At 47.9% G+C, this 16,768-nt stretch overlaps 1 protein-coding gene across 1 annotated transcript; it reads right to left on the bottom strand.

Annotated features, from left to right (window-relative positions):
• Nucleotides 1-3,788: 3,788 nt before the first annotated feature.
• On the bottom strand, nt 3,789-12,094 carry calcoco1a (calcium binding and coiled-coil domain 1a). Its single transcript, XM_061271930.1, has 15 exons — nt 11,934-12,094; nt 11,126-11,277; nt 10,954-11,056; nt 9,348-9,550; nt 9,071-9,283; nt 8,769-8,917; nt 8,645-8,705; nt 8,425-8,580; nt 8,103-8,357; nt 7,909-8,034; nt 7,738-7,827; nt 6,892-6,970; nt 6,616-6,755; nt 6,425-6,487; nt 3,789-5,070 (listed from the first exon to the last, which is right to left on the bottom strand). The coding sequence occupies exons 2-15, from the start codon at nt 11,255-11,257 to the stop codon at nt 5,068-5,070; spliced, it is 1,773 nt and encodes a 590-aa protein (XP_061127914.1). The 5' UTR covers nt 11,258-11,277; nt 11,934-12,094; the 3' UTR covers nt 3,789-5,067.
• Between the last annotated feature and the right edge of the window lie 4,674 nt (nt 12,095-16,768).

The raw sequence follows: 16,768 nt of genomic DNA, 5'->3' as shown, positions 1-16,768 counted from the left end.
AGTAATTGTCATAATGAAATACCGATGCACTTTGGCTTTGTTGCTATCGAGACATCTGATTCATCTATCAACCATATCGGGGTTGGCCAACATGCAGCTCGTGGGCAGTATGTGAGGGAATGCAATCCGGCCCACCGCCAAATATCACAAATAAATCAATTAATTAGAAATAAAAAAAATAATGGATGGATGGATGGATGGATGGATGGATGGATGGATGGATGGATGGATGGATGGATGGATGGATGGATGGATGGATGGACGGAAGGTTTTGGCATTGGATTGGCTCAGTCATTGAAAGATGTCGTACCGGTGTCAACCACAAGATGGCAGACGTCGCTCACCAGTGCCTCCAAACGCCAGGTTGGAATTGCGAAGAAGAACATGTTTTGCCCGCTACTCAAAACTAACATCAACAACAATGATTCATTCACTCAGCTACAGGTGAGTGAACCAGCCTATCTTCTTTTACAAATTAGATTTTTGCCAACACGATTAATGTTACTTTTTTCTCGCCATCTTTGAAATGCAATTTTTATGCCTGTCAGTCCTTTGCGAGGGTGGGAGTTAAAGAAACCATATTACTGTATGTGATTACTTTTTGTGTTAGTTGGATCTTTTCTATGTGCATTTGAAAATTCGAATATATAAAGACATAAGATATTAAAAACAACGCAATTCGGGTTCAAAATTGGACCAAGTTGACCCAACAAACCCAACCAAACAATTCAACAAATTATTTTTTTCGTTGTGTGTTATCAAAGCAGACATTGATATAAATATATATATATTATGATATATAATTAACGGTAGCACTCAACAACTATAGAAATATAGTTCTATAAAATCTATAATTATTATTTTTACTTTAGATGAGTTGAATCGGTCCTTCTCCCTTTTCCACAAGTAAATATATCTTCACTTTTACTTGAGCAGTGCATTCGAGCAGACGTGAGCAAGCTTGGCCACTAGAGGGCAGTCGTGCACCGTGACTCGGCCCTAGGGCTGTGTGTGGAGGGGAGAAAAAAAAACTGCATGGGTTCTAAGGTCATGTGGGGAAGTGGGTGCAGTGGCTCATAAATCACAAGCGCTTGGTGAACAAGGACATCAGATAAAGCTCTGCTCTTGATGCTTGTTCAGCTGCGCTTGGAAGGAAGGAAGGAAGGCAGTCGCTAGCATTAATAGGCCTCCATTGCAGCTCCGCAATAGTTTCGTCTCAAAAATGGAGCGCTCCGCTAGCGGCGAGGAGCTACACTTGCCCCCGGTGCGGTGATTTATGACTTGAATTTAAGCACGCCGTGCAATAGAGCAGCTCCTGCAATAGGTGCGGCGACACTTGTGGAAAAGGTCAAACGTGCAAATAAAAAGAGAGATACGTATCTGTATGTATGGATGAGATATATAGAGCGGGAAGTCTATTGTAAATCGGAATAGTCAAGCCTCGGCAGGGAAATGTCCCAAATTTGATTGATTCCAGAGGCCGGAGATGCCCGAGCGATACTCAATCTGGTCCGAGACGGCCGGCGTGGTGTTTGTTTTTATGAGATAAGATAGCGGAGTCCTCGGAGATCTGACACCCAATCTCTGACAAATTATAGGACATCAGGGCCTTATAGTTAAACCGTATCACGCTTGTCACAAACGCACCTTTTAAATGTTTGTCCAAAGTACATCAGCAAGAAGCAAATGAATAAAGGCAGCCTTTGTGATGGCCTGCGTAAATGTCACGTCAGTAATCACGATTTATGCGCTGAGCGCAAAGTTTACAACACACATCTCAGCTGATCAGATCCGTTTATTTTGATATTCCCATAAATTCTCAAAGGAGCCGAGCGGCTATACTTGTAGTAAACATCATTTTTATTTTTACCCCCCCCCCCCCCCCCCCCCCATAGCCCCAGCGTGCCATTCAGATACAAACGCCTCACCTTGATTTTATTAATAGATCGAGCAGGGTGATAAACAGCGATGAGATTCTATCAATTATATGATTGCTTTAATTAACTATCATTAAAGACAGATCAATAATGCCAGACTCAAATTAAAATAAGGCCCATACATTATACACTATTTTACAAGGAACAATCAAATGGCCTCATATACCAAGCCCCTGGAAGGGGGTTGCCACGGTAACCAGAGGGAGGCGGAGGACGACTGGGTGGTGGTGGTGGGGAGGGGGGGCTTTAAAAGAGGCATGCACACACAGATCTGGCCGTACTTGATTATCTGTGAAGTAGAAGTGGAGAACAAAAGGATTGTGAAGGGCAAAGAGCATTCAAATGTCGTTTGGACTGAGGTTTTGGCCACCGATAAGCTCACGATTAGGAAGCCGCGGGGGGCTTGTCCCAGCGAGAGGCGACGGGGTGAGACCCTGGACTGGTCGCCAGCCAATCAAAGGCCACATATAGACAGACATACAATGAATGAAGCTAACACGCGTTTTTGGGGAACGTGGGCAAAATTCCCCGCCAGCAAACACGGAAGGCCTGAGGCGAGATTCAAAAATCACTTTGGCACGCTTGCGTTAGCATTGTCGTGCTTAAATGAATTTGGATAGCAAACATCCGTTGTCCAAATGTTGTCCCTTTAATATTTCCTGACAATGGATTCTACTGGTGAGTCACCGACCTCATGGATTTGTTATTGTCGCCAATGGCCAGCTGTCAATGCTAACGTTAGCTTATCACCTCTCGTGCTGTTTTTGTTTTTCTGAAAAATGATGTTTGGGGAGACGCAACAGATGCGCTTTTTGTTTTGACGGACCGCCAAATCTGGGCTCGCCTGGAACACGCCAAAAGCAAACACGAGTGACATTAGTCAAGTCTTCGAGCGATGAAGCTAAATATTACCAGAGGAATGTCAGATGACCTTTGACCCCGATAAAGCCCCCCCGACGCGATACCAAGACGCAGAGCGACCCAGAGACACGCGAGTCATACGGGATGTCGGCCGCGTCGGGGTCGTTCCGCGTGACGCCACCTGGTTTTACAGCTGCCGCTCGGCAGACGGGACGTGCTCCTCATTTGTTACAAACGCGCCCGGCCGGGGTTGCGGCTCAGTCAAGGGAAAAGAGACGGGAGAGGTGAGGGGAAGGTGAGCAACGCTCTCAAGTGCAAAGACCATAAATTTAACGCCTTCCTCCGTGCGTGCGCGTGAGCGCGTGTGCGTGAGCCATCTTAAAGAAAGGGTAATGGAACAAGTGATGGAGAAGCGGCGGGCGACGATGGAGGGAGGGTGTGCCAGCAGGGAGGAAAATGAAGGAAGGCTGAGGAAATAAACAAGGCCCAGGTAGAGGGAAGAGGTGATTTGGGCAGGAGGAGGCGGGATCATAAAAAACTCCGAGATGTGTTCTGGCCTCTGGCTTTTTCATATCTTTTACATTTCTAATTAAAAGAGATAAAGAGTGAGGGAGTCATCAATCCCACAGTGATTTCCCAGTTAAGGTTTTAGAGGGGGCTGTAAACTAGGCAGCCCGGCATCATTGATTTTATAATTAGCTATCGTCACCCCGCACTCAAGACGGAGGGAGTGCGCTTGGGAAAAAAAAAAATTCAAAAAAAAAAAGAGGAGGCGACCGTCAAGTGGAGCAGCGAGGCGTGAGGATGAAGGTGACGATGAGGAGGAGCAGGAGGTCGGCCCCGGGTGGGGTGGGGTGGGGGGGGACCTTCGCACACCTTGCATGTTTGCAGCCAGAAGGGAACGTGGAAAACAAAATGGCAGCGGTAATTGCCAGTGAAATGTGGCTGGCGCCAGGTGCCAAATATTCAGAATAAGACGTATCAGGCCCATTTAGAGATATATAGATTTTTATTAGACAAGAATACCAAACCTCTTACATGGCCACATACATGGCGGGATGAACACAATTCCAAAACAAATCGGAGTAATTGCTGTGCGACGACCTCCTGTCGTAAGCCTGCCCCCCCCCCCCACCTCCAAAAAACTGCCGTGTGCTTCTAAAAGCGAAACGACAGTGAGAAATTGGCCCACTAAAGCGTCTGCTCCCTTTTCAATAATCCCGCCCAAGATGATTAAACATTAAAATCCATTTCTTTCCCACATTATGAATCCTGTGCTATTTCTTGCCTTACAATAAAACCAAACACTGCAAAATATCTGCATAAAAAAATCTTATAGGAAAAAAATGTGGACACAGCACGCAACGTGGGAGGATTAGGATCAACATGTGCGTGTGTGTGGGGGGGGGGTGGGGGGGGCATTTGACTGAGGGCTGAATTGGTCTGAACGTCCCGTCCCGTTCTTTTTGTTTTTTTGTCGGCTCCCTTTTGCCTCGGTCCAAATTCAGCTTAATTGCAGCACTTTATGACAAAAAGATTTTTTACTAGGCACTATCTTGCCACGGGCCTCGGGGGAACATGCTGACAGCACGTGATGTGAAAGATTTTCTTTCATAAGAGCGCTCTTGAATTATTCAGGTGCAAATTTCGAGCCGTGCGAATGAAGACCAGACCGATGGCGTTAAAAGTTATTCGTACAAAGTTGCCGTCAACTTTAATCTGTTCGACGAGCGTTTGATTGCAAAAACATCTTTTTTTTTTTTTTTTTAACGCCGTGCATTTTCAAACGTTGGGCGCCATATAACGTCACGCCTCCCCTGCCAAATCATTTGAGCGCCATGCCGTATGAATGCTTTATGCCGTCGCGACTGGCATTCAAAGCAGCGATGGGGAGAATTTAATGATTGCGAGGGAGCGTTGCCATGATTTTCAGCGGGGAGCGGCCCCGCACAAAACATCATAATTACGCCGCCTGTCATGACTCCTAATCACAGACGTCATAAAAACGACATAACATCCGCCGTAAAGCTCTCCACGTAGCGATGATTCAAGCCCAGGCGTTGGGCTACAACCTGCCAAACGGAGCCTAAACGCCCGCTCTGTCCACCCGGATCTTAAGCGCCCCCCCCATCATAACCCCCCCCCCCCCTCAAAAAAAAAAAAAAAAAGATTGCATATCACCATTGAGTCTGTGGAAAAATAATGGAAGGGCTGCTGGTGCTGCTTCTCACGTGAGGGATGTCCACCGCTGGTTACCATAGCGACGTGTTCACTGATGGGAAAGAAGGGGGGGGGGGAGTGTACAAAAAGTGAGCAGAGTGTGGTTGCAAAAGGTTAGACGGACGGACGGATGGAGGGAGTGTCTGAGAGGCAGAGCGAGCGAGCGCGGGCGGGCGGGCTTTAATGATGCTGAAAATTGGCCCGTGACGGCGCGACACCCCCGCAGGTAAATCATTGCTACGGCCTGCTGTCAACTTATCTGTCCCCTTGTCCTCCCATCTTGGCCCTCCCTCCCTCTGTCGCCCCCCCCCCCCCCCCCCCAACTTCTTTTACGAGCACATATTCAAAACTTTCATCTTGCGGCCATACTCACCCTGTCACCATAAATAATTGCCGCCGTTTTGTCTGTGTGCATTAGTGAGCTTGGAATTCATTGGAAAAGTCGCTTTTTTTTTTTTTTTTTGGGAGGGGGGCCAGATGTGTGAGGTACAATTTAGTGAAGGCACTTAATTCCACCATTTTGGGATTCTTTATCCTTTTGCTAGGCTATATTTCAAGGAGAAATATGTTACTTTTTACTCGGCTGCGTCTTCCCGCTGGCTGGGTTCACTAATTACTTTGCCGAGTGAGCTTGTACACACAAATCAAGCGGCGGGCTCATAAAGTGTGATGCATTGCTCATGTTTAAATCAGCCGGCGTGACAGGGGGCAAATTTGTAGGCTTGTTCAAAAGAAATGTTCATTTTAATACGGCGTCAATAATGCAAACGGAAACGTCGTCCCTCCAAAGCTTCAATTGCGCTTCCCTTTGTCGTCTGACCTCGGCAATCGGGAAAGGTTGAGATGTGCTCGCCGGGTTCCCCTGACACTTTTCGCTTTCTATTTGACAAGTTCTGCCACTCCGCTCTCTGAAAAAAAACGGGCTGCGGGAATTGAAGCCTTGACTTTTTAAAGCCCCGGTAAACAACCACGGAATCGCTAATGTGCCGACTTGTGCGTACGTACATGAAATACCTTTTTAGATTTATACTGCTGAATCAAGAGCTGCTCAAAGTGTTTGTGACTACTATGCAATGATGACGATAAATCTCCATTCTATTCTGGAGTGTAGCTTCCCGTGAGGCCCTTGTTGTCTTGCTCCGCGGACAGAATTTACTGCCTCGGCCTAAAGGCAAAATAGGACATTTCAACTTTCGGCCGCGCACGTGCTTGAGTTATTGTCATTTGTGCCGAGCGGCGACAAACGACACATTTTTTTTTCTTTCTGATAGCAAGTAGCTTTAGTTTATTCATGCCCCTATTTTTTGAAGACTAAAGTATACATATTTTACTCCACTTCTGAAATCGGTGTCAACTTTTGTTTTGACATTTTAATGATTGATTTGATATCTGCCTGTGTGTTTCACCTTAGACTGTGTCCGCGTGATCCGCAAGCTGCTCTGTTCCTCCGGCGCCACCGGGTTCTTCCTCTTACACGGACACAAAGAGTTATGAACAAAGTAAGCGGCACATCGGGTTGATGCGTGTTAACAGGTGCGGCGGCATATGCCGTTTTCACGACGGCACATAACCGAGCCGCTCGGCTTTCGGGTCTCACCGGGCAGGAGGAGTCTCCCGGCTCGTGAGGTGAGGAGAGGGGCGCCGGCTGCTGGCTGATGACGCTCGCGACCGGGGTCCCCGGAGGTCCGCTCGAACCCGAAGGCCGCGAGGCCCACTGGTCGTCCGACGAGGCGCCGCCTAGACGACGGACGGGCAGAGCGCCGCTCGTGTCAAGCCATTGCGAAAGCTATTTAGTGTCGCCGTTGAATGAAAGTGAACACTTTTAGTGTTCCCATCTGCGGGGCGTTGGGCAGATTAATGTGGCTTCATTCACCTGTGGAAGCGGCGCTCCGCTCGGCACCGGCTGGCGTTCCCATTTTTTGCTCCAACTGACAGCTGTAGTCCATCAAGTCCTGCGGTGGGAAACACAGCCATCATTGCACACGGCGGGGCGGCGGGCCTTCCATAATCACGGCTTCGCTCGCCGCTGCTCTCGTAACCCCCAGATGTCTGACACATAAAGCGGACGCACATGCGCGCTCGCTCGCCCGCCCGCGCCACACAACACGCCGCCGTTGCCGTTATGTAAACACGCGCTTTACAACTCGTCAAAACGCCATCCCGTCGGAGGGATTTATTTGACGCCGGCCGCCGCCGCGGTGGCACGCCAAGAGCGTTTACATAAACCGGACGGGTGTTTTGAAACGCATTGGCCGAAGCGATAGCGCTTAGCTAACGACAAAACTCTGCAGGCGTTTTAACAGCGGCGCCCTGAAAAAGCTCTGATTTATACTACGCCGTAAAGCTTTTATATTGCACAATAACGGCTAAAAAGACAACAGCGACGGCGCAGAGATGCCCAACAAGTGAGACATTAGCAAGAACGGCGTTATGCTATCGCCCCAATTGAACGCTCGATTGCTTTATGAATAGCCCGGCGATAATCTATCACTCTCGCTGAGACTTGAGAGTGATGCAAAGGTGTTAGCCCGACTTAAATTTAAAGCTGATAATGAGTCCAGTTGAACGAAGTAGCAGTTTAACGTCTGAAGAAGGGACAACGGCTATTTATTTGTTAATCCATACGAACCATTAAGTGGCCTCTGGGGCTTATCAGCTGATTACAAAGAGAACATAAACGCGGCATTAAGGATATTCAACAACTGTGGCCACTTGTTACTTTTGTCTCCAAACGCAGGTGCTCCTTCTCCTTCATCCTCAGGCTGGACTTCAGCTCCTGGAGCTCCCTGCGCAGTTCGCTTACTTGGACCTGCGTCAACAAGACGGAATGGGTCAGGGCAGATGATTTGAGCTGTGCAGATTTTTTTTTTCTATCATCCGTCTTTCTCACCCTGTTGCAATCCTTTTCTCTCCCGAGCTCCACCTCCAGCTTCACTCGCTCGGTCCTCTCCTCCTGGAGCTTTTCCTCAATCGTGTGCATCTCGGCTGTAAGGTTCTCCAGATCCTCGCGTGCCTTCTGCCGGGGCGACAAACAGGTCATAATTGGAAACACCACGAGCGAGCGCTAGCTCCTTTGTGCTGTACCTCAGCTTTGCGCTGCAGACTTTGCTTTTCCTGAGCCCATTGTGCTCGGCCTTCTCTCAGAGCCAGACTGCAATCGGCTAGCTGCAAGGTAAGCTGGGCAGCTTGAAGGCGGGCCTGATGCACTTCGGTCTGCCCGCGATCTCTTTGGCCGGCCGTTGAGCTCAGATCGTTCTTCAGGACGTCGGCGGCGCGCTCGCTCGCATCCAAACGTTCCTGCAGGCTCCTCATCTCCTTCAGCGTTGCCTCGTTCAGCGCCTGGACCAAACAATAACCGCCTCGTCTCTATTTGTCGTGCGCTGTGAGCATTTTGTTTTGGGCGCACCTCTTTCCTGTGAGCCGCGGACAGTTTCTGGCTGAGGCTGCTGATGGTGTTCTGGAGTTGCAGCGCGCTGGTGTCTCTCTGGGCCAGGGAGGTCCTCAGCTCCCGAAACTCCTTGGACAAACTTCGAAGGTCGCCCTGTGTCTGTTCCAGCTTGCTCTAAATGGGGAGCAACATGAGAAGAGCCAAAAAGACAAAATGGAGCAATGGTAGGAGAAGGCACCTGCAGTATCTCCCTGTCCATCTCCTCTTCTTCTGCTGTCCTCTTAGCGCTTTCCTTTATCCTGCAAACATTGAAGGGTAAGTCGTACTGAGATTTTTTTTTTTTTTTGCGAAGAGCGACTCACCTTTCCAACTCCGTCTCTCCTTGCAGAGCTCTCTGCGTCAGCGTTTTGATGTCCTCCTGCAGTTGTTCAATTTGCAACCTGTTGGCCTCTCTCACTTCTACTAAAGCTCTTTTTTCTTGCGCGAGACATTCCCCCAAAGCCGTTTCCTCCTGAGGGAACAAAGGCAACATCGTCGGGCCATCCCACGTATCTCGACACCAACGATTCAACTCGGGTCGCGTGTTGTTTGGATGCGGCTACAAAGACCATTGTTTTGTGGCCCAAGGTAAAGATCTCAATGTAAAGATTTTATCTGTGACTACCTTCTGCCAACTCTCCAGCTCTTCAATCTTCTCCTGGCTTCTCCTCAGTTCGTCCTGCAGCCCGCTGATGTCGGAATGGAGCTCTCCGCGAAGTCTACTCCAGGCGAGCCTCTCTCGGTTGAAGTCTCGTCTCTCTTTCTCCTTTTGCTCCTTGGCTTCCTCTTGCATCCGCAGAAGCTCAGCCTGCTCCCGCAAACATTCCCGCAGTTGGCGCTGTCGAGACAAAGAAAAGCAGTTGTCGGATGGGCCGCTCGGATCCGCAGCGCTCGTTTGTTACCTTCAGTAGTTCGGCCCGAGGAACGACCAGCAGAATGTCTGTGCTGTCTCCTTCCCCATGGGGCTCCTCCTCAAGGGTCACCAGGTCGTCCAGGGGTTTGGGGGTGCAAAATGTGAATCTTGAGCTCCGGAAGCAATCTTCACCATTTGCAGCGACATACACAAATTCATACTCTTGGCCACTTGGGCTAGGAAGGTAAGATGCTAGAAAAAACAAAACAAACATGTTAGTTCATCAATCAGTCTCTTTATTTATAATTTGAACTTGTATAGGACTTTGAAACACATCTATAAAAAGTGCAGTATTAATAAGGTTTGAATTTACTGATTATGAGGAACTATAAAAAAAAAAAGAGTTTCTAAACGATCAAAATGAGCATTGTTATTGTTGTGACAATATAATTTATAGATGCAGCTTAAACTTTATTGGTGCATGTGGCTTACTGAGACGACAATTCACTGATACCGGTTTAGACCACTGGGGGCAAAAGACGAGTTTATTCGTGCAGGTGTGTCAAACTCGGTTGCAGCCCGACTTGGAAAGTGGTCTAAATTGAACAAACATTCTCACCACCTTCTTTTGATGGTTCCTCGTATCACCATTGCTCATTTGCATTCTTTGTCGGTGTGAAATATGACGAAGAACGGTTTAAACTGACAGAAAGCTAGTAAGAGATGCTAAATAGCGCGTGGTTGCTACTGAAGCAGGAAAAGTGACGTCACAGCGGGGAAATGCTCCTCGATTGATTGGACGGTAGGTTCATGGATGAATGTATGCATGTGCGTTTAGCAAACTGACAGGAGTGGCACATTTGTATTGATTTAAGGCTCACCTCATATTCCTATATTTTACTCTAGTTGTCATTGCTTCTCTTTTTCTAGAATGGAATTTCTTTCCCGATGCGCCCGCGCTCCCGCCTGCCCAAGTGCCTACGTCCGGACCCGTAAAGTAAGATCAACCAATATAATTCCGTATCACATTAACGGGGAATAATTTATGCAAATCCGACCAACAAAGGGTCAGCCCACCAAAGTTTATGAGCTCTATTATAATCCAATGCAGCAACAAAGGTCACTTTTTGGACACGGATTACAAAAAACCAAAAAAAAAACACGCACACACAATTCCTTGTCGTTTTGCGAGTCTTTGAGTGACGAGTGACAAAGGCAATAAGTTGAATTTTGCTGCAGAGGTGAGTGCCTCATCTGCTGTACCTGTGCCCTTCACACTCAATCATGCTCATCTTGGCCCCTCCCATCGCTCACTTCTCTTGGCCCCTCCCATCATTCACCATCTTGCCTCATGAAGGGCATTCAACCCCTCGGAGAGTATTATATCAGTTTGACCTGATCACTTTCTCATCTTAAGTTCAACACGTATTTTTTTCATAAGCAACGAAAGTCTGAAACGGCAATCGTGGCAACGTTCACATTACTTTGATCCGATTAGAGTTTGGATTAAAGTAATAATCGGGTGATAGTCATTGGAGAAGAAATCGGAGCGACTCCCTTGTCAAGAAAAAAGTGGCCCCGTCCATTCCGGCTTCTACCTGTTGGCGGCACTTTTCAAACAGTCTGCGGAATTGGAAGGAGAAGGAAACAAGTACCCTGGAATTGAACGCAACAGTTGACCTCTGTTAGCTCTTGACAGTCGGCGGGTGCCGGTGCCCAAACAAACGTCTGGTAGTCCTCCGTTGACGACCAGCCCGCCTGCGGACAAAAGAAGAGTTCGCGGCGGCGTATTTGGACAAAAGCGTCACGGCGGCGTGTGCTCGGTACCTTGAAGAGGCCGACCCAGTCGAAGCTGGTCCAGGTGTGGCCTGAGCTGAGCGTGTAATGGCAGTCCACTCTGCTTTGAGGGAAATAACTGCGGGCCACATTTCGGAACTCTACCGCTGCTTCCGTTTCCATGGCAACGTAACACAAAGGCACTGTGTTTGGACAGGAAGGGAGAAAGCATGAAGAAGGCGGCGGCTTTCCTTTACACATCAAGGACAGACAGCACAACTTAAAAGCTCGGTGGCCGTGACATATTGGTCGGCGGGCGAGCTATTTTGGTCGGCACAACACGAACGCCGCAAAGTGTCTGCGTGGGGTCGGGCCTTCAGCACGTGCCAGCTGCTGCAAGCCCGCCCTCCACGTTCCCCCGTGTTTTCCCATTCTGCTTGTAACTTCCACCAGGACTTTAAAAGGTGTCACCATGTTTGTCTTTCCTTCTTTTTCTCGACACATGGCAAATCGTATCTTGAAACATAGCAAATAGGGATTGAAGGAAGTTCCCACGGTTGAGACACCAGATGACACAAATAGCGTGGACAACGTGACAGATGTCCACTTGCAAGCGTTCACGTGACAAAGGAGACGCAGGATGGAGGCCGAGGCCCCGCAAGAGTGCGCTCAACTTAGAAGCAGCTGTCTGCGACTCCAAACAGCGCTCAAAAGCGCATTTCACACGAACACTGCGGCTCGTCATGGATCTTGGTTAGCTTACTTTAAATACGCTCGCGTGACAATAACAATCACCATGGGCACCAAAGCGCGTCTGCGCGCCGATCGTGCGTCTCTTTTATTTGCACACCGTCCTCACCTTTAACCGCCTCCACTTGTCAATGTGGCTCGTTCGATGCCGTAAGACGCACCGTGAGCCCTGATAACCGCGCGCGTCCCTCTGATTTGACTTGGTTGCTCCACGGCACGATCCGACCCCGAGAAAGAATAACAAAAAGCAGCGCAAGCGTGACAGCTTTCGTCTTTGTCCGAGCGCTTGTGGGATGTGTAGTTTGGTAGCTTGCCACCGCGCCGCTCACTATGCGCTTTTGGACTACAAGTCCCACGATGCAAGTGCAGTTGCTGAGGTCACGTGTGGTGTAACCTGAATCTTGACTTTCTTTTTTTTATGCCTTCGGAAGACAACTTGTTTTGCGTACGAGCCCTTTAAAGTAACCTTGCCATTGTTTGACTTTTATTTGAGCGACCATTTTCACGTCTTTCTCTGGTGGAAACCTCCAAAGATGTGAACTTTGTCATAACATATTTTCCAACCACACGCCAATGTGTTCGCCGTAAAAATCATTGAGAAAGATGTTGCGTGAATTCTTGTCATTTTTTCGTAGCTTTCAAATAAAAGTTACAAATGGGGAGGACTTTGAACGCATTCTTGATAGGTGCACAAAAGCTTTGTGAGAACGTTCGATACGCTGGGTCACTTCAGCAGATGATGTTTTTACTATACCGCTGCTGCCCAGCAGATGGCAGTATACTATTTTGTGACTCAAATACTTGATGGAGGGGGGACGCCTGAACATAAATGACCTGGTCGGGTTGCAAGACAAGTTGAATTCTTGATTTTAATTTACTTCGTGTTTTACTTGCACTTAAGTAGAAAAAACGAAAAGGCTGATGTCTCTTTGAAAGTTAAAATGGTGTGACCCATATTCCCAATTCCTGAAACCGACTGTATATTAAAATTCTGGTGGAGTCCGATGAGAAACTGAAAAAAATGATGAGACAAAATTTTGCCTCTGCACCCACTAATCCATACAACCGGACGTTCCGCCGTGAAACGCACAAAGCGAGAACCTACGAGGAGAAATTACGTTAAACAGTCATGTAACCCCGCATCAGTAACCTCATCTTAAATAATGTTGGTAATTTATAATTATAGTTATTGGTGTTCTCATCCAGTTTATAGCCTGCTTATTTATCTCTGCTCAACGAGCAGTCAATCCAGTCACACAGTACTTTTACTCCTCCTCAATTAGTAAGTCCAGTTTGGCTAATTTAGTCTGCTCAAGACGCTATAAGGACGCTTGGAGTAATTTTATGTCGATGGACAGTCGATGTTTAGTCCCCATAAATTGTGTTTAAGTGGATTAATAGTGTGCAGGCTCCATGTGAGCGAGTGCTAGCACTCTGTGCAATGGGATAATTAAATAGTTTGAACTGCCATGACTAGCTGATGCCTTTGCTGGCTGCCTTGATTGTATTTGTGTGTTTGCTGGAGATTTTTTACTATGTTGTCGTTTTAATGCCCCTTTCTGTTCAGGAGAATTGCTTTGACTTTTAAATGATAAGAACGTGTGCCGTTAGGTGGATTGCGCGAGTAATTTGTGGACTGATTGTCCATACAACGGCTTGCTCTTGTTCTGGCAGCTTGCTGTTATGCTTCCTCTGACTGTCGTAAACGCGCACACACACACACATATATAACACACACACACACACATGCACGTTTAAGCATTAGATTAGACAAAAAGCAGTTATGGCACCTAAATCCAAGTATGCTGTTCATCAGTGGCAGCACTAGCGCGCGCAGCGATTTAATTCCTCTTGTCTGTTGATTTTATTTTCTTATTTTTATGGTATTTATTTCCAACCTGGCCTGGAATTTCTCTCGATATAAGAAAACGGTGTAGCCCCCGAGTCCCACTGCAGTTTCATTACCTGGGGTGGTCATTGTGAATATAGCTTACCACATGTCCCATTCAAAGGGAATGGCAGGTATGTGTCACCGGCCATAAATTGCACATTGCCTGCAGCCGTAATCAGTTGCCAAGGAAACCTCAAATGGGATTATGACCTTCTGTTGTGCCTAACCGTTACATTTGTCAACATCCGAGAGAAAAACATTAACGTTTATACGCGTCAGCAGTTTGTTCCCTCGTTGTTTTGACTCCAGCGTTTTTTTTCTCGTCGCCGAGGCGCTTCATCCCGCCGTCGCTTGCTTCGATATTGGACAGGCGACGCGATGGCTGAGAGCAACGTGATGGCGTTTTTGACGCAAGGCCGGCGACCGACGGACGGCAAACAAAGGCGGCGGGCGGGCGGGCGTCGCAGCGGAGTGCCTCCGAGTCTGGGGCGGCGTAGGGAGGGAGGGAGCAAATGGAGAAAAGGGGGACGGAGGTATTTAGTATGCACGGCCAAGCGGCCCCATCTGCTTAGCGCAGCAGTCCCTGTCGTATAACTGTCTGCAGGCCGTGGGCCACATAAAGAATGTCTCAGATTTGATGTAATTCCGCAAAATTAATGACAGCTTTACTCGCTATGGGCCGTGAGGGAATGATTAGTGTTTGATCGTCCATCTGATCAGTTCCCCTGGCTGGGTGTGCGGGGAGGCGCCGCTTATATGCCACCATTCTGCCGCTGGCCACCACGCACACACACGTGCACGGTCCCAGTTGGTTGCAGGTCCCCAACTTCCCCAAAAGAGAGCAAGTCCCGTCACAACACGGCTGAGCGGCCCGAGAGAGAGAACTCGGAGGTCACGCTCTGACCTTTTACAAGAGATGCTTGACTGCGCCTCCGATTGGAATCGGGTATTATTTTTTTCGAAGAGACGGGGAATGGATCGGGGATTTGAGAGAGCAAATTGATCGGGCGATGGAGTTGGGCGAGTGGAATTCCTGTCCTCTTTTAGTGCCCCCCCCCATCCCTTTCCTCCTCCTGGGTTGGCGCGTTTACAAGCGATCGGGGCATTCTGTTTTACAAGTGAGCCCGGTGCGTCTCGGTGTGCTAGCGACATTAAAATTGAACCCGCCTTATCTGCGCCAAGCACGAGGCTTTACATCAGAGCCTGTCATGCCGCTGCCATGAGGCTCCTGTGACTTTTTATGTAATGTTGTGCAGTCAAAAACCCAGCGGACGACTAAAGGCAACTGATAGATAAACAAGTGATTGAAGACATGCACGTTGGTTTGGAGAACCGACGTGCGGGAGGGGGCGGGGCCGAGCGGCATCGGCCGCGTCCGCCGATTGTTAACGAGGCCAAAGCCGACACGCGACAGGCGGCCAAATCAAATCTCATCAACGCTTGTAAACAGAGCGATGGGGTCGTGCCGATTTTGTGCTGAGTTGCATATGGCCGAGCAAATCTCCCATCTGACCATTAGCGGCGAGCGAGCGAATCGGCTTCGGGCGCTTGCGTTGGCGCCAACACAGATTGGGGGACAGACTGCACGGCTGCAATGTTTTTGTCTAATCGTCAAGGCCGTTAGAACAAATGACACCGTTTGAGTCAACAAACAAGCTCACGCATCTGTTTGGTGCGAGGCCCGTTCCAGTTCATTTGCGTCGTCATCCGGGCTCGGGTTGTCCTCTCGCACGTCGTCCGTTCCCTCCTGGAGCGGAATGTTCTCATCTCTTTTCTTCCTGCCCTCCTTTCCCCCCACCGCTCACTCCAGGTTTTTATATTTTTGGCTGAACTGAGGACCTTTCTTAGTGCGGTGACCTTTCTGGTTTTAAATGAAGCCCCACTGCGGCATGTCTCTCTTCATAGGCCGCCAGTTACGAGCCTATAGAGAACCGCAAAAAAATAATGATTCTGATGAAATGGCCCTCTTTAAAAAGCTCGTCCAAATTCCTCCTTTACAATTTGGTCGAGCCGTGTTCGCCGTGAATATTCACACTCATCAGAAAGATCGTTGAGAGCGACGCGCGAAGCTGTCTCCTGGCGCGCCGTCGCTTCAAACGTCACGTGACGCATTGTGAGGGCCAGACCGGTTTTCCTCCTTGAGAGGTCCGCAACCTGCGGCTCCAGAGCCGCGTGTGGCTCTTTCATCCTTTTACTGTGGCTCGCTGTGTCTTTTGGAAAAGAAGGACTCACTCGTGCCCGTTGAGATGACGATAGTCTGTTGGTTTTCAAGTGCAAAGATGACTATTATGGGGCCAAAACATTTTTAGATTTCCTCCTGAGACTCAGGAGCGCAAATCACATGAGCCGGGTTGGGTCAATATTTGAATTGGCAGAGGCAAAGATATTTTTGTATTTTTATATTTTTATATTTTTATATTTTTATATTTTTATATTTTTATATTTTTATATTTTTATATTTTTATATTTTTATATTTTTATATTTTTATATTTTTATATTTTTATAATTTTATATTTTTATATTTGTATTTGTATTTATTTATATATATTTATATATTTATAAAGATACATTTATTGATATATATGATTTTGCAAAGATTAGTTTTTTGACAATGAGTGAAAGAATCCTCAAGGCATGACTTAGTGTTTACTTGAGGTTTTTTTTTTTTCTTTTTCATATGGAGTTTGAAACAGTTACCAGCCGGCGAGCTCCGTCTTGGAAAAAGCACTTTGTTTATTTCTCCAGCTGGAGATGGCTATCTCCTTTCCGCCTTGTCCATATTTGTCTTTGTGTTGCTCTTGCACAATGTGAAGCTGAAGAATCATGCAGCCAAGCTCCACCTAACGCGGCGCTGGCTGCCCGAAATCCAAATGGAATGCGTTGCACGCTTGTTGTTCAGCAGAACCTCCATAAAAGTGCATATCCAGCAGGCAGGCAACGGCAATTACACACAATGATCCCACTAATTAAGCGTTCCACGGCTGCTTTTGTGACTCATGGGAGAAAAATGCCCATCATGCCCCTGCGGACGTAAATGCTTTTGCGTACAACG

This window comes from Syngnathus typhle, linkage group LG2 (genome assembly GCF_033458585.1).
Source record: "Syngnathus typhle isolate RoL2023-S1 ecotype Sweden linkage group LG2, RoL_Styp_1.0, whole genome shotgun sequence".
NCBI classification, from domain to species: domain Eukaryota; kingdom Metazoa; phylum Chordata; class Actinopteri; order Syngnathiformes; family Syngnathidae; genus Syngnathus; species Syngnathus typhle.
This window is presented reverse-complemented; position numbering and strand designations above follow the sequence as displayed.

Excerpts from the sequence above, each read along its gene's own strand:
- calcoco1a (XM_061271930.1), bottom strand. The coding sequence starts at position 11,257 with ATGGAAACGGAAGCAGCGGTAGAGTTCCGAAATGTGGCCCGCAGTTAT. Across the intron at positions 8,706-8,768 it reads GGAGAGACGGAGTTGGAAAG|GATAAAGGAAAGCGCTAAGA; the intron begins GTGAGTCGCTCT and ends CAATGTTTGCAG. Across the intron at positions 6,971-7,737 it reads ACCTGCGTTTGGAGACAAAA|GACTTGATGGACTACAGCTG; the intron begins GTAACAAGTGGC and ends TTCCCACCGCAG.